The following is a 22,378-nucleotide window of genomic DNA, read 5'->3' on the forward strand; positions in this document are numbered from 1 at the left end:
ACATTGCTTTTTTTTTTTTTGCACATGGTATTTTGTGTTACCATTATCACGTTGTTTTACAGACCCTGTTTTCCAGTTTATTGCATTGATCTGTTGATGTATATGCCTTATTAGGTTTTAATGATTAATAGTTTTAAAATTACTTTATGGGTGCAGATGCTATGTAAATTCTTTTTTCTGATCTATTTCTCCTACCCCCTCCCCCGCTTTTTTTTTTCCCCCCAGAGGTCAAGATTGATTTTGTACCAAGAGAAGGTAAGAACAGCAGTTGTTATTTATATGCAAGTAAACATGTTTTCAATAGCAAAGGAAGCAGTGTTTTTTCATTTTTAATTTAATGCATGAATATTCACTTTTTTTTTTTCCTCTCTATGCAGAACACTCAAACTATATTTAAAACTTATTTTCTCTGTCCTTGCTGTAGAACCTCCCAAAATCCACCTTGACTGTCTCGGCCAATCACCTGACACTATTGTCGTGGTGGCTGGGAACAAATTGAGATTGGATGTTCCCATATCAGGAGATCCAACACCCACTGTCATCTGGCAGAAAGTAAACAAGGTAATGTGTAACTTGACACAATGTCTGAGGCAAGGCAGTTTATTTTCTTTCTCACATCTTACTTTGATTTACAATTCTTAGTTACAAGTATTTTCATCTTCCTTTTTTTTTTTTTTAAACTTCAAGGAAAAAAGACTAAATAGCTGCAATGCAGCTGTTTGGGATTTAGCTGTTTTTGTGAGAGTCATCCTGAACGATTCTTTTTCTGAACTGTTGCCTGTTTTTCTATTCTAAAAGAAGAGACTGAGTATATATGAGTAGACATATGTACATGCATACAGTAGGATACCATACAGGTTTATTCTCTTCCTACCCCAGAGAAAAAGAAATAAATGATCATTCATCCCCATCACTTTCACCTGTTAGGATAGACATGTTCTGGAGATAGCAGCTTCCTTTTTTTAAAAAAATAAATCTTTCTCAAGAATTCTATAGTCTGTGAAGAAAATGTTGTCTCAGCAGACCACCGGGGAAAAAATGCATTTGGTATAATAAAAATAGAGGATGCTTGCTATTTGCGTTATCAAAGCAATTACAAAACATCAAAGAAAGAATTTAGAAGCTAGAAACAAAATGTTAAGAGAGCTTCCTTTCTGGCTATCTCAGAACATCCCCACCCCTCACCATCTGTGGGCTCTTGAGCTATAACTAGCACAAAACACAGAAATACTTTGCATAATATTATACAGCATCATTACACTTCCCATAGCGGTAAATAGAGACAAAATAATATTGCCAGTTGTATTAATTTCCCCAGGCTCATTTAATCATGATTCTGCCACATTCTCTCTTCAGGTTAGCATATTTAATAACATTTATTACTTTTTTCTACAATGAAGAATTAGTGTGGAAACAAACAAAAAAGCCATTTGTCTTTCATCTGGGAACTAAGAGAAACTGACTCTCTCATACATAAGTTTCTCCGATAAAATGATGACTGGGTATCAGACCACCCCTGTACAGTATTATTTCTAAGATATGAGGTCTCAACATATAAGTAAAAGAAGCCAGTCTTGTTTTGAAGGATGTGTAGTATATACTTACTAATGAAATCCTAAACAACCAGCAGCACAGCTTCAGGATACATTCTTTAATGCGTGTTAGATGTGACTGTATTTCTGAGTGTTAAAACATCTACATTGACCTACTATCCAATTGTTACAGAAAGAAGTAATCTTTTTTTTTTTCTTTGTAGTTACACAAGGTGAGTAACTGGTACCACAGGACGCAGATGGATTCACAATTGCTTACAATTCTACTGCAGGAATGTCATGCATCTTTGTTAAGCTGTAAATTTAGTTTTGCTGACTTATCCTTCTCTTAATTCACTTCAGTCTAATATATCCATTTCCCTTTCTGCTTTTTACTTTCATATCAGTTGATGTCCTTCCCAGGTCTGCTTGCTGCCTCACTTTGCTCTTCACTTTCCTCACACCTCTATATTCAAGCCCTCTAACAAACCTATGGACTCTTCTCCATCTTGCAGAAACAACTTTGCTGTGTTCAGAAAGACTTAGCTGACTTTCTGTGGTTTCTTTGCTTATCTAGAAAAGTGACCTTGTTCAAAGCAATGATGATTCCATGACTCCCTCAGAAAACAGCAGTGATTTAAATACTGATAGTAAGGTGAGTTCCTTATTATTTATGCAGACACATAAATACACTTAGTGTTTTCCAGATAAAAGGTCTTATTCAGAAGGAAATAAAATTAAAGTCAGTAGATATTAAAACCGGTGAAGCAAATAGCATATCAGGCACAACACTGCCTCACAGTGATGAGCACCAAACACTGAATGGGCACAAAAGATTTAGTGAGTAATTTAGTAAGATGCTGATCGAGGAAATCTGTTTCTAATCACTATCACATGGTGTCTAGATTACAAGGAATCAAAGCAGTTATTTGAAAACTATTTTTAATATATTTGTGAATGTTTATCACTTTTCCCCCCCCCACTAACCTTTAAGCCTCAGTAATAACTACATGAAAAAACCTAGGACAAGATCTTAAAGGACACAGGGAAAGATGACAATGGGTCAAGAGAGTTGACTATGTATGTACAGAACAGTGAAAGAGGATTCATTTTCCAACAAGTTTCCTTCTTGTCATAAATAACTTTTTTATTTTGATAGAGTAAAAATATTTTACATTTATTATGCAAAAATAAGCCTTTCTCAGGGTTAGGGTTCTGCTGTACTAGTCACTATTCAGGCACATATGCTTTCTAATGGTTCCTGTTCTAAGTAAAAAGATACATGGGCACATAAAGAGGAAAGGAGTGTGTTATAAATGCACAGCAAAGTTGTGGTCATTATGTTTAGACCTCAACTCAGAGACAAGTAGAAAGTTGCCCCATATGACATTCTTGAGTGACAGAAATCACACTGATGCCATTAATAGTTACAAGGAACATGGTCACTTTTTTAGAGGGAAATTGTTCAAATCCATGTTTTCTCATGTCAAATGTATATACAGTTGACCAGGAGTGTTTGCTCAACCATTTGAATTTGCAAACCCTCTTCAATTTACACAGTGCCCAACTGTTATCCATAAAACTCTTTCAATTGATGCTAGTAGTTATCCCAAGTAGGAATCTGAGGAAGTACTTAGTAACTTCTTTGAAATGTAACTGGGTATGTGTAACTAGCAATGAATTAACAACCTGCAGACATTCAGAACCAATTTTCCCAAATGTTATTTATGGGAACCACTTCGTCTATATTATCTCCTTCTACATACGAATAGAACTTGAAATACTTCATAGCTTTTCAATAATTTTGATAATATTCAATGATTTGAAGATTTTAATCAGCTTACATACAGGCTCATCAGGCTGTTCCTGGCACAACTTACAATGACTTTATTTTTTTTTACTTTCACCGCCCACAGCTTCTGTTTGAATCTGAAGGCAGAGTTCGTGTGGAGATGCATGAAGACCACTGTGTCTTCATCATAGAAGGAGCAGAAAAGGACGACGAGGGAGTATACAGAGTTATAGTTAAGAATCCAGTGGGAGAAGATAAGGCTGATATCACAGTCAAAGTTATTGGTAAGTGAAGGAAGGAAACAACCAGAACATGAAAGCATCTCAAGTTCACTGAAACCCATGCTTCTCTAAAACTGAGGCAAGTTCTGACTTTAGGCTTAGAAAAACAGAAAAGGATCATAAAGGCAGGAATACTATCAATCACAAAATTTGGCAGAAGTATTTTTCACAGGTAGTTACCTTCTGTGTGAAAAGGTAAGAGAACAACTCCCAGCAAAAATCTGTGTATTTCCTTTTTATATACTTCCAGTTTCAGGTGATCCTATCATTTTACAAATGACATTCCCTTCTGAAGTATATGCTTCATGCTTGTCTGAGATAAGAAAATCTTCTTGTCATTTTGTTGTGGTTTATGTTTTTAAGCAAAAATTACTTCATTCTATAAGCAGTAAATGGTTAATGGAATAAAGATACGTAATGTATCTGACATAAGATAAATAGATTGCCACTGTGAGTCACAGAAGAGCTGGTGGTAACATGATTTTGAGTCAGTAATTTTTATAAAATTTTTCATAGTATTTAACTTGTTCATACCCTGCCACACATATGACAAAAGATCAGGTTATAAGCAAAAGGAAATAATAAAAGAAAATTATTTCCACCTACAGCATTAAAATTTAGAATTCACTAGGTGAATTATTCATTAGGCAAATACTGTCTCTTTTCATCTTTTATTAATCTTAAGTTAGGATATTTACTATAAATATCTCCAAAATAACAAAATATGTGAGACATGCAGCCATTATGTTCTATATAAAGTTTATTACAGAGAAAATAGGAAACCCTGGAGCAAGCCTCTTCTTCCAGAACAGAACTGTAACCTTACATTTTTTCAAAAAGTTGATTATGTCTGGTAAGAACAAGGGAGCTGAATAATCAAATGGTATTTAAAGGAAAACCAACCTAACATAGAAGCATCAAAGAACAGGATTCACTGTAGACTAAGATAATACATTCTCGATTGTACCTATTGTTGCTATCTGACAAAGCTGTATCAATATGATATAGAAAAAATGTTAAAGAAAATTATTTCGTTGACTTGTACACAGAAATTGAAACAGTAACAACTCTTATTCTCACACTTTCTTCAGATGTTCCTGATCCTCCAGAAGCTCCTAAGATCAGCAATATCGGGGAAGATTATTGTACTGTGCAGTGGCAACCTCCTAAATATGATGGTGGGCAACCAGTACTTGGTAAGAAGTGCTAAAATATAAAGTCCCCAGCAGCCTTGCCTATATTTTTCACTGCTCCTTTAAGATTACAAGGAAGGATTCTCTACATTTATTCACTCTAGGAAGGCTGAACCTCAGAAACTAGTCTGTCAAACCTTCAAACTGCTCTAGATTCTGGACCTTCAATTTTAGGGAGAGAGTGCCCCCTACCCGTGCTATTTGAATCAGAGAAACATTTCAGCAAACAAATTATCAAAGCACAAGAAGGTGATACCAAAAATAGTTAAAGCTAAATATTCTTATTCAACACTGAATTTTTAGGTCAGCATACAGGCCTTTGGACTTGCCTAGGAATCCCAAAACAGATCTGTGGCCACCCCAGTCATCAACTCCAGTCATCTGTAATCTCAAGCACTCATGCAACACATGTTTCTTTTGAAAACTACTTCATAATTCTACTTCATATACAACCACGTACCACGGGTTACAAAACACTTTTCAATCATTTTAAGTACCTTAAAATCTGTACCAAAAACTAGAGGCCAAAGTTATCATACAATGCAGGAAATGAGCAGAAGCAATCAAGAATATCACCAATACCATTTTAAGTTCTCTGCAGAGCATGATGTTTTTTAGATAAAACTCCCTATGATCCCAAAAGGAAAAGAAAATAATGCAGGTTCTTGGCCAATTTTAGGGAAAAATTCCTCATGACTCCAAATCTAGCAATTTGTTTAATAAAGATCTCTGGAGTTTGAGTTTCTTTTCAAAAAATACACTGAAAACTATATGGACTCCCATGGGGATGCCAGGGCTAAATTAGCCAGGGCTAATGTTCTAAAATTATTTTAACCCCCTGCATAGTATCTGGAATAGAGGAGTTTGTATTTGCTTTTGGATATTTGGATTTCATTCACTTCCACAAGAATAGAGTAACCTCATTTAATTCAACAGAAGTCATCTGTGCAGGAATAAACAAGATACTACTGGGCCAGTCCTTTGTGGTTCCATCTGTTCTGACAGGAAGCAAGCAAGAAGTTAACAATTTAAACTATTATGTGCAAAGATAAATACCAATAGCTGTCCCATTACCACAGCCGCACAGCCCACACCCCTTGACTATGCAAAGCCTGTGATTTGGTTTTGTAGAGTTTTCAGGACGCATATTTTGGAAAGTTCTTTATTTTGTTTTCACTGTCAAAGGAATTATTTTGTTAATGTTCCACTACGAACCCTTTGCACTACATGAAGAGGCTTCTTCGGTTAGCTCAGGACTGTACTACTAATAGAGCTAGAATAAAACACCCAGGGAAGGGGGGGACACACACAGACTTTTTTAGCCAACAGATATAGAAAAGGAATTCACACCCCATCTTCACTGTTACTCAAAGCTTTCATGGGGTGTTGTGTACTTTTTATACTACCAAAACAGTATCTTTATCTATCATACACGTGTTCATTTAGGGAAATAATCTGCTTTACCAAACATCACCAATACTACCAGTATTGTCTTTTCATCTCCTTCTTACTTTTTTTTTTTTTTATTTTTTTTAAATTGAAGTTGTGGTATGCCACAGTGAAGAAGCATCTTGGTTCTGACAGGAAACTGTGCATATCTAAAATGGCAGAAAAACAGAAACTGAGTTGCTGAAACTTCTTAGCCTCACAGACCCTGATGAAGAGAGAAAAAAGCAGCAACATGTCAAAGGAACCATAGGTTCTTTGCTTACAGCATTTAACCCTGTTTAAAATCTGCTGAAAACAAGCATGCCAGAAGGAACTTTATACAGTAGAAGCAATGATACAACCTGTCAGCTCAAGGTACTTCCACCACTCATTTCCCAAAACGTTCTGTAGACTCCCAAGCTCTTGCAATTCGGTGTAGACAGGAAAGATTACTGATGCATGATGTCTGTGCCTGTAACATGTCAACAAACGTGCCTGTTGCTCTCCATCTCCATTTAGACGCTGTAAGCATGAATCATACTTCCCAGGTATACCAAAGGGACATCTGCAAGTATGATAGCCTTGTGAGCAGCAGGCACTCAATCACTGACCTACACAGCTCAATTCACAAGTCTTTACAATGTGTTTGCTATAGACTTATCCTATTGTAGCTAACCGCTGTTACAGATATATCCTCTGTAGACTATGGGTAGAAACAGACATACAATACATACAAATGCATAGTATGTGTAAATCACTATTCAGTGTATTTTCCAATTACTCACTCCGTAGTTAAAAGATGAATAGCTTTCAAAACAACATCTGTTTCAAAGAAGTCTACATGCATCACATCCATGCATACCATCTGCAGCACAGAGAAGCAGCAGAAATTTAATATAGCTAGATGGAAAGAAACAGCTGACAACTCCTTTGTAGCAGGTCACTGGAAAATAATTTATACAAACATTTCCAATGTGATATACAACCATCCTCCATATTAAGGATCAAGAATCATAGATTCCATTCCCAGTTTTGGGAAATTAGAAGTTTACCTTTTAAACTGATAGCCCAGCCTGACTTAGTCATTCTGAAAAACAGCATGGTAGTGTGGGAAAGGTCGTGGATATTGAGGGGGCAAGGCAGATGCACTGAAGACCTGGATTGCGGACGTACAGACTACACCTAAACTATACCAGACATTTTTCCTGCAGTGCATCTAGCTCTCTTGGTTCTCTGTAATCATACAGGTTCACTTTCTTTCCCAAGGGAATTAGAGAAAAAAAAAATGGTGCATGGCCAGGACTCACTCCACTACAGGGCTGAAGCAGAGCTGGGATCTGCACTGTCTGGGAACCACTCTGCAATTCCACTTAGCAATGGACCCAGAGATCTAACCTAAGTTCTTTGATAAATCATTAAAAAAGAAAAAACAAACACAAATAACCAACCAACCAACCAACCAACAACAAAGGGAAGTGTTAAACTGTTCTTCCAACTAATTTTTTGCTTTGGAATTTATGCTGTTAGTCAAGATCAGTGAACTTCAGCGGAATATAAGAAATAAATTAATTTTTTAACTCTATGTCTCATCTTACACATTTCAAGTCAATTTTTCCTTCACTGAAAGGGCTTTCTGTTGAACTACTGTGTCTCATGCATTTCTCTGCCATTAGAAGTGAATGACCACATTCTGACCAGAAAGGATTTACCATTTAAACCAGCTCTGCTAGTATCTCTAGTTTGCATACATCTAAATACCTTTATAATAGTGTATAGCATGCAAAATATGCTTAAAGCCTAATACAGACACAGACAATTCTAAATAATTTCTACTCTGAAAAGTATAATTGTTCAGGTAAGAACGTCAGATAGAAGGAAAGTAATACAAAAAGAAACTGCAGGAAAATATCAAAGCTTCACACAATTCAGTTATATGCAATAATTCTGAATCACATTTGGCTCTTTTCTGCCATTGGAAAAAAAAAATTTAAAAAAGTGAGATAATAATTTGCAGTTCTTTTACATCATAAGAGCTATCCTTTCCAGGCTATATTCTAGAGAGAAAGAAGAAGAAGAGCTATCGATGGATGAGACTGAACTTTGACCTTTTAAAAGAGCTAACCTATGAAGCCAAGCGAATGATTGAAGGAGTAGTTTATGAGATGCGGATTTATGCTGTGAATTCTATTGGCATGTCCCGGCCAAGCCCTGCCTCACAACCCTTCATGCCAATTGGTGAGTTTTACCACACTCTATATGGTTTCTAGGACATAACCAAGACAGGACAATTTTCACCTCTTCTCTTGAACTGCCTTTACACCTAAAAAGAATGTGGTAGGAAAGACCATCAACCATATATTCTATAATCAACCTTTTCCTTTGTAATCTTCCTCTTCTGTATCTCTCATTCCCCTTCCTGAGAAGCACAGAGGTTCCAGTTTCATGAAATTGCTGATGAATTTTTAGTCGTTATAATTAGAAGTGTGAGAGTCAAGCTGGATCTGGAAAGGAGGAGAACTAATTGACAGAAATTTCCCTGTCCCTCTCAGCTTCCCCCATTCCCTTATGAGTGCAAATATCACAGTATCCCACCCAGTACTCCCTTAATCCTGGCCCTCTCCACAGCTAAAAGGATAGCTGATTAAGAAAATATTTGAGGAATGATTTTCTATAAATAATCCTTCCCAACACAGCAGTGTCTCCTGCAGTCCCTGAGGAAAGAGCAAACTAAAGGAGTCCTCAGGAAGCCTGCCTGCTAAGAGCTTTAGAAAGAAGACCCACAAAAATACTAATAGCTGGAGATTAAAATGACTAGAGTTGCTAAATCTACAAATATCAGCGAAGGGGGACAGCCTACTGAAGGAGATAATGTAAAAGCAGATGATGCAGTGAAGGGGTCAGAAGGAAAGGATGAGCTGCAAGAAGGGTCTCTTAATTCTGGATTTCAAACACCCAACGGCTGGTCTGCAACAAAAGAGGGCAAAAGAAAACCATCAAGCGGAGCTACTGAAAAAAAAGGTCCAAAGTTTTCATGCGATAGGCAGAGTTTTACTTGATTAAGGATAAAGTTCACACATACTGCTTCAGAGAAGAGGTTTGGGGTTTTGATCATGTACGGTGTGGTTGTGTATGCTCCCACCTGCCTTTGCCTCCTGGGTGCTGTTCACAGTCCTTGCTGCTATTTGAATATGAAAAATTTTGACACAGCTACGGAAAGGAAACTGGGTGATTTATTATTTTTTTTTTTACAATTACTTTGGGGACTAAGATCAATTTCAATCTATTGCAGAATTTATAAACTTATGTTTAACTTGCTTTCTATATGAAATATTTCTAATATGTAAAATCTTATGTATATTCAAAAGATGTTCAGTTTATAATATATACACACAGAGTATGCTAAACATACATTTCTTTAACATGATTGCTTTTATGCCATGTATACTAAATTTTATGTTCCAGCACTCCAAATGTTACTTTGAACAAGTTATCTGTTTACTTTTTGGAATCAGTGATTTCACATTAGCAGTTGTGTGTATTTGGGATTCTTCAGTAAGGGCTTTTATTGACTGTTTTTTAATTAGTAGACTGCAGTCATGCTTAAAAAGACTGAATTTAGCTAGTGGTCTTTCTGAAATGTGGATTTAAAGAGCCATGACGCTCCTGTTCTGAAAAGATACGAAATAGCTATATCTAACTGAAGTGAAAATTTTTCAGCCCCAAAATATTTTTCTCAGGCATGTCTCTATTACAAATGTACAAATCAGAACTATTGTTTCTGTAAAAATGTATTCAAAACTTTTGGTCATTTTCTCCACTGTTAGAGGAAAATGAGTGAAGTGAAATTTAGCCACTGATGAATTTTGTCTTCTGACAATGTGAATTTTGTCTAATTACTATCAGGGTGTAAGTACAGCATACAAATCATATGCATTTTTATTTCTAAACTTTTCTGCAGACCTGCTGAAAATTTGACTGCCTTCTATAACTTTGCTTTTTTCATTGGCTTTTACTCATAAGGGATCATATGTGAATAGGAACTACTATCTTAACCTCTTGTTCCCCTCCCTATTATAGGACTCTCATGCTGTTCTTCAATTAAATGAAGTATTAGGTTTTACATTTTAGAACTGAACTTCAGTTAAATTTATTTTATTAAAATAGATAATGGTATATAATTCAGCTGCTAACCACTCCTTCTACAGCCTTCGAAATCTCCTAGTTATATTGCTCAGAATTTACTTCTGTGTATTTCCTTATAGCTCCTCCAAGTGAACCAACCCATTTTACAGTGGAAGATGTTTCTGACAACACTGTTTCCTTGAAATGGAGACCTCCTGAGAGGATTGGAGCCGGGGGATTAGACGGTTATATTGTGGAATACTGCAAAGATGGATGTAAGTAAGCACTAGTACTAGGCAGCAGCAACTGAACATTATTTAAAAAACTACAATTGCAATAGCTTCACTGCAATATCCCAATAAATTAACCATATCCAGTATCATTAGATTTGAACTCTAATCTATGACAAACATCATTGCCAACCATCACCAGACTTACCATGACATGACTGTAAAGTCACATCAACCATTCATGACTGAAAGTCACATCAACCATAACGTCATCTTCACAATCATCATAAACTTGAATATAGAAAAGTACTACAAAAATACCAGTGCTGTTCTATAGTCACTACTAAGCTTTTGTAGTATTCACAAATTGCATATTCTGTTCTACAATGTCAATTGAGAAGTTTATTATAATTAATTCCAACAGTTATGTGCTCTATTATTGTTTTCAGCTTATGTGGCTCTCACCAATCCATTTGGACACCCACAGGATATATACTTATTAAAAAAAAAAATATTAAGCCTTCACTTTCTTGCTAAGAATACTTCCAAATTCTATTACCTCTCCTATTGCTAATGAAAATAAATGTAGAGAAACCCCACAGATATAAGCTCTAGAAAACAGAATGCCAAATGAACCACCCAAAGATGATTCTCTTACCCTTAGCTATTTTGAATAAGCAAAGTGTATACATTCCACGTGTAAACACATCGTCTAGATCCCGAGTTCTTTTTCCAGCTTAGTTTATTCCCTTTTAAGTGTGGTTTTCCATGTTAAATTCATTTTATCATAATAAAAAATTATTTTCAATTGTAGACAAGGCATCAGTTTGGAAAAAATAATACATTATTACAATATGCATATCCTGTACTTACAGCTACAGAATGGATTCCAGCTCTTCCTGGCCTAACTGAACGCACATCTGCATTGATTAAAGACCTCGTCACAGGGGACAAACTTCATTTCCGTATAAAGGCTATAAACTTGGCTGGTGAGAGCGGAGCAGCAATAATCAAAGAGCCGGTTACTGTTCAAGAGATCCTGCGTGAGTATCTAGACTGAATAAATCTTATTCATCTATTTCTTCTGGTCAAAATTCTAATCATGCACACATGCAGAAAAACCTCTGGGACTGAGAAGCCTGTGCTGTCTTCTGAGAATAATAGCAAACATCTTTCACTTTGACTAGGCACCCAATATCTTCTGAGAACACTACTACACCGTCCAGGTCTTGTGTTTCTAAACCATAGCTCTTAAAACAAAATTCTACTTCTTACTTTCAAAATATGGACATTTCACCTCTTGTAATGGCACTGTCAGCATTTGAGAGACGCCTCTTTTAATATTTAGCTCTCTGCTGTAAAAGCTATTATACTATTGGAAAATGACCACATTGGCTGCAGCAAGACATCCATTTAAGTAAAAGCAGTTATTGTACTCAATTGTCCTAGGTTATTAGTTAACACCGTGTGTATCACCCAACAGCAGTAGATTATAATTCATTTGACTGGAGTCCAAAAGATATCGAGAGCTGCTAACAGTGGATTCCTCAACTTCGACTCACACAAAGTGTCTGCCAGAGTCTCACTGACAGTACAATGACTCAGTGTAAATGAAACAAAGTTGTAATGCATTTCAAAATCAAATGGACGTGAAGACAGATACTCCAACTGTACGTTAATAAATTCTTTCTGTAAATGACTAGGAAAAGAATAAGGAACACAGGGAGAACATAGAAAGCTTTCCAATGAGGTAGAGGAAAGCAGGGACTAGATGAAAGAACATGCACTAAAGTCCTCTTTTTGTTAGTGAAAAGTAAGCTGCTACAATGTGACTCCACTCCTTCCACCTCAAAGAAAGAACTGAATGACTGTAGAAAGGTAAAGGAAATCCATCGATTGTTCTACTTTCTGAGTAAGTCCATAAGTATCTCCAAATGGCAATTTACAAGGAGTTGTAGTATCAATATAGTAATAGATTAATCATAGTCTATAATCACTCTTTTACTCCAATACACCCTTTATCCCATTCGTTCTACTGAACTGATAAAGTTCTCCAAAGAAACAAAGTCCACATAGAAGACTCACATCCAAAGGAAGTTACCCAAATCTGGCATTTCAGATGCGACAGTTTCACAAGTCCTGCTGTCATTGTAACCTGCTCAGTTGTAAATATAAACCTGAGGTTTACCAATAAATTTGTATCCAGTAGCCAAATACATTCGAAAGTACTTAGAGAATTAACTACTCCCTAACTATATAAGCAATGTTTGCACAATTTTCTTAAGCTCACACAAGTATCCAAGCCTCTCCTCTTTGGTGTTTTGTCTTGTCTGTGCTGTAAGTAATATTTAAAATTATCAAAAGCTGTGTATTTAATGTACTAACGCTTAACTGCAGAGCGTCCCAAAATCTGGTTGCCACGCCATCTCAGACAGACTCTGGTGAAGAAAGTGGGTGAGACAATCAATATTGTGATCCCTTTTCAGGTATGTATGACCTTCTATTTTGTCATGGTTATTTATCATCACTTACCTAAAGCAGTTTCCCTTAGGCAAGTTCACATTGCTTCACTGCTTAAGCAATATTACATAAATTGTGGCTGATGATGTAAAAAACCCTCTCAAACATTAAAGAAAAAGAAAAAAATCACTTATTCCAGTCACATTTTTTTCTTTTTTTACTGTCAATTTCTTCCATAATCCCTCCTTTGGGGAAGAAGGAAAAGTAAGTGCTGTAAGTAAGTGCAAGCACATTCTTGCTTATTGACTGTAGGATACATCTTAAAGAGAGAAGTATACAAAAGCATAAGAATTCAACCAACTACTCTTCTGGAGCCAAGGTACATGATGTTAATGGGCAACTTCTTTGCCAAAAGTGGGTATGTTCATTTCTGAAAGGCTGACTACAAAAATTAGAGTTTGTACATAAACAGAATATCACAATTGGCCTATATAGAAACTATGTGTATATAAAGAATGCTTCGGTATTACTGTACATGAGCTCAAGGCGTAAAAAACACAGCATGCCAAGGATTATCAAGAGTGCATGCATGTAACTAGGTGTGCCATTATGGCATGCACAAAATTGCTAATATATACACACAGACTGACCTAACTGGTTACCCTGTCTTTGCATTTTCTACAGCTCTATAAGCAACTATAATAACTATTCATAAAACACCACATGCATTTTTTTCAGATACAAGACTATAATATTAATACAGTGAAAGAATTAGTCTGTGAAAGGAATAGGTTTTCTGAGTAAGACATAGGAAAAGAAATTGGAGATTCTGGCTCTGACAGAGATGTGCTCAGTAATAATAGAGATATAATTTAAACTAGTAATAATTTAATCATTTATAATTTGAAGAAACTAAAATTTCTTTGCTGTCCCCAGTTGACACTTATAAAAATGTAATCACTGTTATTAGTGAAGAGTTTAGAAATTCTAATGTAAAAGATGCTGGAGATATGCAAAACTTTTTTTCAGCAAGGGAGACATATATGCACACATTACCTATATACTTTTGTTTGGGCAGTACTGCGGCGGGGGGGGAGGGGTATCTCTATGAGAGCAAAATCTACGTAAAACAACATATACATGTCTTTTGCCCTGTGGTTTCTGGGTTACATGAAAAGTTGCTTTTTCACAAAGATATATCTAATCAGTAAACAGTTGCAAACCAATACATGGAGTAACTGCCTTGAATTGCATGCTTGCACTATTTTGATATAATCATATGCTCATTTTTTTTTCTTTCACATTTCTTATCTCTAAAATTGCTAAAATGGCCCCTTCACTGCGGTCTAGCCACATGCAGAATTCAAGATTTTGCATCTGATATTTTTGAGTTATGTAAGTCTTGAAAAAAAAAAAATTAAATAAACAAGGTATTTTTGCTGCTTTGATGTCTGAGTTGAAGAAAATTTGCATAAAATTGACAAGCTGTCCCATAAGAAGAGGAACTGATAAAGGCTGGAATTTTATAGATTTGTGTCTTATGTCCCCTATATGACCATCTTCACAGCATAACCACCCACCTCTTTTGCTTAGAGCAGCCTCACTGCAATATTCCCAGCGATTTGCCAGTTCTTTACCCTGCTTCCCTAGGTAGTCCTAGCTGACGTGTCCTCAGTTCCCCAGGCCAGAGAAGTACATGTAGCAACTAATCCAGAGCTCCACTTATCCTGCCTGATCATTCAGCTGCTGCCAAACAAAACGGATACAGAGCAAGTCTTCCCTGACTTTTCTGCAGTGGGGATACTAACTGAGGTTTCAGTATTTCACCCTGTCATCAGTTTTCACAAAACTGTACTAGGCTAATCTTAGAGATTTCCAGTGTGCTGTCAAATTTAGCTGAAAAGAACCAACTAATTCAGTTGTTTTAGTAGCTGACTGACAAAAAAAAAAATCATGTGTTGGTATAAACTCTTGTCTCCTAAAGGCTAAGAAAAAATGCTAAAAATCTATCCATCAACACTGCAAAAAAACCCAGAGGATTTTAATTCAAGAGGTATTTTTTGAGTGAATTAAATTTATAATAGTGCTGAATTGCAGCTATAGCTACAATTCTTAATACCACAAAAGCTATTTAGAATTTTCAAAACTGAGGATCTTTCAAGAAAAGCAAAGCAAAAAGAACATTTCACTTTATGTTTTGAAAAAGTTTAAAACTCTGACCATTTCTATTGAAGAAAAAGATTCTAAATAGATATAATTGTCATCTTCAAATTACAAAAAGGATATAGGAGAAAATACATAAATGCTGCGATTACTCTGAACCCTAAGCTAAGGAACACAAGCAGGTAGAATATTATCTAACTAAAGCATAAGTCAGTGTCTTCTACTATTTATGGTTTCTGTGCAACTCTGCCAGTGACCTCTGTGGTCACTACTTTGTCATTTAACACTGAAATTCTATTAAATACCTCATCAGTGTATCCTGGGCTAAATGCTATGTGCAAATCTATTCAAATCTTTAGATTAAAACGTACCAAAAAGAACAAGTACAAGATTATTACTAACCCTTTTTCTGTCGAGTGCATTAACCTGGTGGGACAACCTGCTGAAAGGAGGGGAATCAACACATTCTTGTTTCAAAATTAACTACGTGAGCCCATGATTGAAGGGATATTATGTGTTATTACTGGAGAAGAGTCACAGTATTACTGAGCAGTCTTCTTGCTCGTTGTATATGTGGGAATATAAATATCCAAAAGCATTTAAATTGGTTCTTTGCTTGCAGCAAATTCCCTGAAGTTTCTCTGGTGTGTTATTTACCCACTCTGTCACTCACTGTTCTCTCTCAAATTACCTATCACACATTGCAGAAATCCAATCCTCTGAGACATGTATTAGGAACATGCTTTCTATCTGTTTATGCTTTTCACAGTCTATAAATATAAGAGTATATGAAAACCAACACTTTGAATATTTGCAGTCTTTCACTGGCACTCATTGCACCTCAAAAAAGGAGGTGCTGTGAGTGAATATATCTGATCAAGCACACTAGAACACCAGCAGTAGCAAAGCTTGATTTATAGCCAAGATATTTCTTATGATAAAGATAATGCTATGGTTTCACATGCCCATTTTTGCCACGATATTTAGGGCCAGATCCTCGATTTGCCTCATTACTCAGTCCATCAAGAACTATTAATTCTTGTAATCAGTCTGAGAACCTAGCCAAGTATTTGCCTTCACAAATTAGAAATGTAAATAAAATTTCCATATATAATTGAATCATATTAAGTAGACTGGTTTTATTTTGAAAGCATTCTCCTAGCCAAAGTTTTCAAGCAGAATCTTCATATAATTTTAAAATAAACGCATATGTGGAAAGTAAAATAGAGTCACTTATCAGACATGGATATGGAAAAAAAAAACACCATATCCTTTTACTTGTTCAAGAATTTCTACTATACCTTCCTTCTAACAGTTTTTTTCTAAGGGTTCTGAGAAGTAAGACCAGGATGAAGGTACACTAGAAGAGGACAAAGTAATCTTGTATCTAATATTTCAGAGCTACAGGCCTTAGGTGACATACTCATTGGCAGAAAGTAGTAAGAAAATCAGTTAGCAGATAGGGAAAATGGAAGATCTAAAAACATTGCTCATTCAAGGGTTATTATCAGCCCTGATGTAAAGTCAATTACAGTACATCTGATTATTTAGATGCCAGAGAAAAGAACATCTACTACAGAACAGCAATTTCAGGTGTTTTAGAAGTCCTTTAAGTGTAATTTTGGACAGATCTTGGCCTGACTCTTATGTAAGTTATATAAGAATGTTTTGTTCTAATACCACAGAAAAATAAAATGATGCTGCACAGACTTTCTGAGCACATACCAGACAAACCTGAAAAAAAAAGGTGCAGCAAAGCACAAAGATTTCTTTTTATTCTGGTTACCTTTAGGCACCTAAACCAAGATTCTGAGTAGCCTAATCTCCCTCTGTAGCCCAAGGAAAAAGATACAGTCTTACAGAGCATGTTCCAGACACCGAGTGAATTGAGTAGCCTTCTAGAGGTGCTTTCTCTGCTGTTTACTGGAGGCGTGTCCTAATTTCAGTGCCTTAGACTTCAGTTCCAGGGCAGCCCAAGCAGACCTGACTGCTGGCTTGGATAGTCTCAGTTTCCCTCCCCACCCATTTGAGCTACTCCTAGCATTTTTCTAGCCTTGTGCTGCACTGTTTCACCATGTTAGTCTGACAGAAACTTAAAAAAACCCACCAAGTTATTTTCTGCTAGAGTGACTATAAATACAGTTAATAAACATGTCATGGCCCTTTTCTGTTTTCTTGGGAATCTCGGTTTGAAGCTGTACTGTGGAAGTAGTACTCAAACAAATTTTGAAGAAGTAAATATTATCTACCGATTTTCCTTGAAATGGCTGAGTGACAGTAATGTAAACCACAGATATCTTACTGATTCCACGTCGTCATCTTCCATGGGTGTAGCAACACTGACTGCTTAGGTTGGCAGTCACCAAAACAATTTTTGCAATGAATTACACAGTAAGTTTCACATCCCAAGACTTCAAGATTATAACAATTTTTTGAAAGATCTTAAAAATGCCTGGGAATAGAGAATCAAATGTTTTAAGAAAGGGAGGAGAAGGGGGGGGGGGGGGGGGAAGCTAATGAACTCCTCAGATATTAAAGACTTCTATTACTTAATCAGAACAAGCCAGATCAACAGTTTGCTTCACAGATGCCTGGGAAAGGTACCAGTCCAGCAGAAGTGTGGTTTTTTTCTGGATTTGTTCTCAATATAATTTCAGCCTCTTCTCTAACTATAACTAAATGGCATCCTTGGGTACTAAAGCACACAGACGGGAGCAAATATTTGTCTGCAAGAAAAAAGAAATTGTAAAGTGTTTAGAGCTTACTGTCTCAAGTCTGCATATTAGTCTGCTTTCTACATTTATAGATCACTAAAAAAAACCAGAAAAATTAAAAGTCAAAATCTATTATAGCCTAAAAAAAAAACTATCCTTTTTTTTTTTTTCTTTTCAGGGTAAACCAAGACCCAAAATCATTTGGATGAAAGATGGTCAGACTCTAGACTCCAAAGATGTGGGAATTCGAAACAGCAACACGGACACAATCCTTTTCATCAGAAAGGCAGAGCTTCATCACTCAGGAGCATATGAAGTCACTCTTCAAATAGAAAACATGACTGATAAAGTTGCAATAACAATGCAAATCATAGGTAAGAGCCTGACAACATCAAAATTAAGCATATCATACAAAAGAAAATAGTGGCCATACTGAAGCAATCTGAAGATCCAAGTACCTCAGAATTTCTTCTCTGACAACGGTTGATAGATAACTAGGACAAAGCTCAGAGCAGGGCTCCTATTCCACCTTATTTTCGTAGTATATTTTCCCATCTTGAAATTATCTGTGTCCTAGAGACTTTCTAAGGGAGTGGAATTATCTGTGTGTCCCATAGTTCTTGACAGGTTTTTTTTCTTACAGGATTTTATCCAGTCAGTTTCATAATCCAGGTCTAGTTTCAGAATCCAAATACCTTTTTGTAAGGATTTTCAGTTTAAGTGCTTGTACCACTACCTCTTTGGTTTGTTTTGCGTCTCTCTCATTTGATGTCCATACAGTTTTGTGTCAGAAAAAAAAAATAGGAATAATAATTTATTCACCTTTTCCATGTTACTTATGATCTTATAGCTTTCAGTCACACTGTCCTCCGTTAATTTTCTCAAGTTTTAGACTCTTTGGTTAGTTTCAAAAAGACGCCATTTGATCATCTTTATCACCCCTTCTATCATTTTGAGAGTGATAGAAAGAATTTGAGAGTTCTAGTGTTCTTGGGAATAGCCATATTGTTCTCAAGGTAGGAAATAGGAACCTGGAATGGATATACTCGTATTAGGTTTTTTCAGCAGATAAGGACAGTGAAGATAAAATCATTGCACTACTACACCTCTACTGTTCTGAGAATTAGAAATTACAAGAAGACACAGTCCTATGAATTTGGAAAATTCACATTTAATGCCTTACTCTGTTAAGAATGTCTAGTTAGCTTGAGGCTTAGTGAAGGCTTATTCTCTATTACCCAATTTCTGGTCTCTTTTCTAGTATAATTTTAAAGGAATGCACGGCAAAAGTTTCAGTAACTTCCCTTGGGCTTTTGTAAGATATATTCTGAGATCTTGCCTGCTCAGATTTCATTAATGTTCAGCCAGAACTTTTCTATTTCCCCTCATTACAGCTCTATGTAACATTCTTAATAATTGTTTTTAGTTCTCTTTCCCCACCCTTTCACACTGTCATCCCAAATTTTCTCCAATGTATCAATACATTTTTAGAATATGTATTCTGGCACAAAAAGAGTATTTAAACATAACTCCGAATGCTTTGGAATTAAAGATGTAATGCTGACTGTATTCTCCTTAAAGTTTTATAATATAATGTTGGCAGAATGGGTACACAGTTGTGCCAACAGTAAAGAAGAAAGGCATAACAAATTGGAGCAAATATGTCTTAATACCACTGGCTGCTTCTGCTCAAGAAGATGGCTGCAGTTCTGCAACAGCAAAATAAGTTAATGGCAGCTAAAACATAGTAATCCCAAGGGACTTGGATAAAGCAGAGTAGTGCACCCTACACACCAAAATTTGTTTCTAAAACTGGTTAGTTACTCCAGATTCTAGCACATTGCTCTTACAGCATAGTACCGAGTATCTTCCACCCATTGTTTGGTACTGTAGAAAGGCATACAAACACTTACATGTACTATTCTCAAAGAGTTATTTCGTACAGAAAATGAGTGGCTGAAAAAAGCAACTAATCTTATCCCACAGATTAATACATGTCAGAGTTGGAGGACAGGTATTCAACTTTTTACTTCTTGGGCAGCTTGCTCAGCTGAGAGGGAATACACAGATTTCATTTAATTCCTGGCCAAGAAGGGAAAGAGCTTGTAACATATGCAGACACTTCTGCAACCAAGGCATCTACTCCAATTCTTGATTCTGTCACCCTTTCATGAGAACTACCTCTTTTCAGTTCTGTCTATGGAACTTTCTGCTGTCCAAATTTTATATTCTCTTGACAGGAGAGAAATACAGGTGATTCAGGCACTCTTTTCTATACTACTAGTAATGCTTTAGGTCCTGTAGAATGGCATGTGGAAAAGTCAACTTAGCTTTCAGAGATATAATAAATCAATCAGTGATCTTTTGAGGTGTCTGTTCATCAGCTAACTTCCCTTGGTAAATGTCTACTTGATGAAGGAGCAAGGCTTGCAGCATCAGCCCTTATCTTTTTTGGAGTAAGGCGAGAATGCAGGTAACCAAAAGCTATGCTGCTGTGATGAGTCACCTGTCAGTTCCAAACAGGAGGAGACATTCTGTTACTGCCATCATCTGCCCTTATGGCCAAAACAATTGCTGTGGTTCACTCCAGAGATCTACCAAGTATGGAGTCTTACTATGGGAATACAGTATATTTCAAATACTTACAGATAATGAAGATAATGAAATTATCTCCAGTCTTTGAAAAATACAGGACCCTCAACTTGCTGTCCCGTCCCCCCCCCCCCCCCCCCATCAATAACTGGCAGCTTCCACTATGCCTTCTACTGACCAAAGCAAAACTCAGTTTTATATTTTGGTTGTTTTGGGTTTTGGCTTTTTTTTTAACTAGAGTTATTTATTGTTCTCATTATTTGTTATTTGAAAATGTAAATTGTAATTTCTTTTTAAAAGACAATTCACACTTTATCTCTTCTTCCCATTCTATAAAAGTCAGTAATATGCAAAAATCCTCAGAGAAGTTTGTGCTGAGGGTAGCAGAGCAATTCCCCAGAATATAAATCACCACTGTAACAGTGTCCTACAGAGGAAAATAATTTGCTACAGATGCATCACTAGGATTAACTTTTCCCATCCTCTGTTCAAATTACCAGCTAGAGATGTACCTGTCAGTACTAAGAAAGGAAAATTCTACAATTCTACAAAGGAATTTTGAATAGATATTCTTGCAGAATGCATTATCCCATCAAACCACAAAGACCAGGAATATAAAAATCCATTTAGCAAATTTATCCATCTCTACCTTTTGTAAGATTGTCCTTTACAAAGCCTTACAAATATTGAGGCTTTCAGTACACTCTTTTTCTTTATTCCACTTATACCACCATGAGTAGATGAAACAATTTATTAAAAAGTATTATTTAATGCATCATTGAGTTGTTATCAAATTAAGCTGATAGCAGATTAAGACTTAAACTGTTTTTCTGTTCTTAATAAAGTCATACTCTGAAATTGTTCCCCCCCAATCATATCTATAGCTATGTACATAAACACATACACAAGAATACACACACATTCCTGAAGTCTAACTCTTCCAATAGATTACTGAATTAACAAATGACTTGCCATCCCATTGTTTTTAGTTTTGAAGGAAGGTCCCCAGGTAATTGCTTTTCGGACCGATAAGGCACAGGCTTCAAAAATCTATCTGTCCAGTGAGGCTTCCCCAAAAAGCATAGTTTTTCCTTTCATTGCACCTAAGACTGTGTGTTTCTTCCACTTATCAATCTCTTCCTGTAGGATATAAACCAACTACCATCACCAAGGTGTCCACAGTTTTTGAGGAAGCATTGTGTAAGCTTCCCTTTAAAACAAAAAGCAACTCTTGTGTAAATACATCTGTAGGTAAGCTCACAGGAAAAATACTTGTAGAATTAGGCAGATACTGTGGAGGGTTATAACAGTAGGTAGACCTGAAAATAATTAACAAATTGCTAAATATCACAACATCTGTCTACTATTAGATCATAATACACTTATTTACGGCTTGTAGAGCTTTGCCCACTGAGACTGTTGCAGTTTTCATATCCATGCAGGTATTCATATGTAGTATCCAAAATCCTTATCTTCAAATCAGAATAGATTAATTAATTTCTGTATAATGAAGATACACATCTAGAAATATAGCTAGATTTCCTTTTTCAGTTTGTGGTTCAAGATTACAACAAATACATTTCCACGTCTTCGTAAGTAATGCTGTTCATTTGACAACACATTACCATTCCCTACTTCAGAAACAGGGAAGAAGAAAGCAAGCTTTACCTGAAGTTGGTAGCTGTTGAGAAACACAAAAGATGGCAGCTTTTTCTCTGAAATGGTAGTGTAAGAGAAGGAGGAAGAGGACAATTAATGGAATGAGAGCAATGCACTCCATATTCCTTATTAAACTTCATGCTGTGTTCTAGTTGGCTCCAGTGTTCAGCAATTTGAAGGAGGACAAAAAGGGCTAAAGCTAATTATAAAGC

General features: G+C 36.1%; 1 protein-coding gene across 1 annotated transcript in view; it reads left to right on the forward strand.

The window, feature by feature from the left end:
- MYBPC3 (myosin binding protein C3) overlaps positions 1-22,378 on the forward strand; it is a gene marked incomplete at both ends in the record, with an annotated part of 62,005 nt that overhangs the window by 33,954 nt on the left and 5,673 nt on the right. The window contains 10 exons of the mRNA XM_082485070.1: positions 226-255; positions 425-561; positions 2,110-2,187; positions 3,449-3,608; positions 4,697-4,801; positions 8,273-8,461; positions 10,489-10,623; positions 11,454-11,621; positions 12,976-13,064; positions 18,094-18,289. Of these exons, the coding sequence (XP_082341196.1) occupies positions 226-255; positions 425-561; positions 2,110-2,187; positions 3,449-3,608; positions 4,697-4,801; positions 8,273-8,461; positions 10,489-10,623; positions 11,454-11,621; positions 12,976-13,064; positions 18,094-18,289 (1,287 nt within the window). The remainder of the gene's footprint in view (positions 1-225; positions 256-424; positions 562-2,109; positions 2,188-3,448; positions 3,609-4,696; positions 4,802-8,272; positions 8,462-10,488; positions 10,624-11,453; positions 11,622-12,975; positions 13,065-18,093; positions 18,290-22,378) is intronic.

Source organism: Vanellus vanellus, assembly GCF_965231255.1.
Source record: "Vanellus vanellus genome assembly, chromosome: 6".
NCBI classification, from domain to species: domain Eukaryota; kingdom Metazoa; phylum Chordata; class Aves; order Charadriiformes; family Charadriidae; genus Vanellus; species Vanellus vanellus.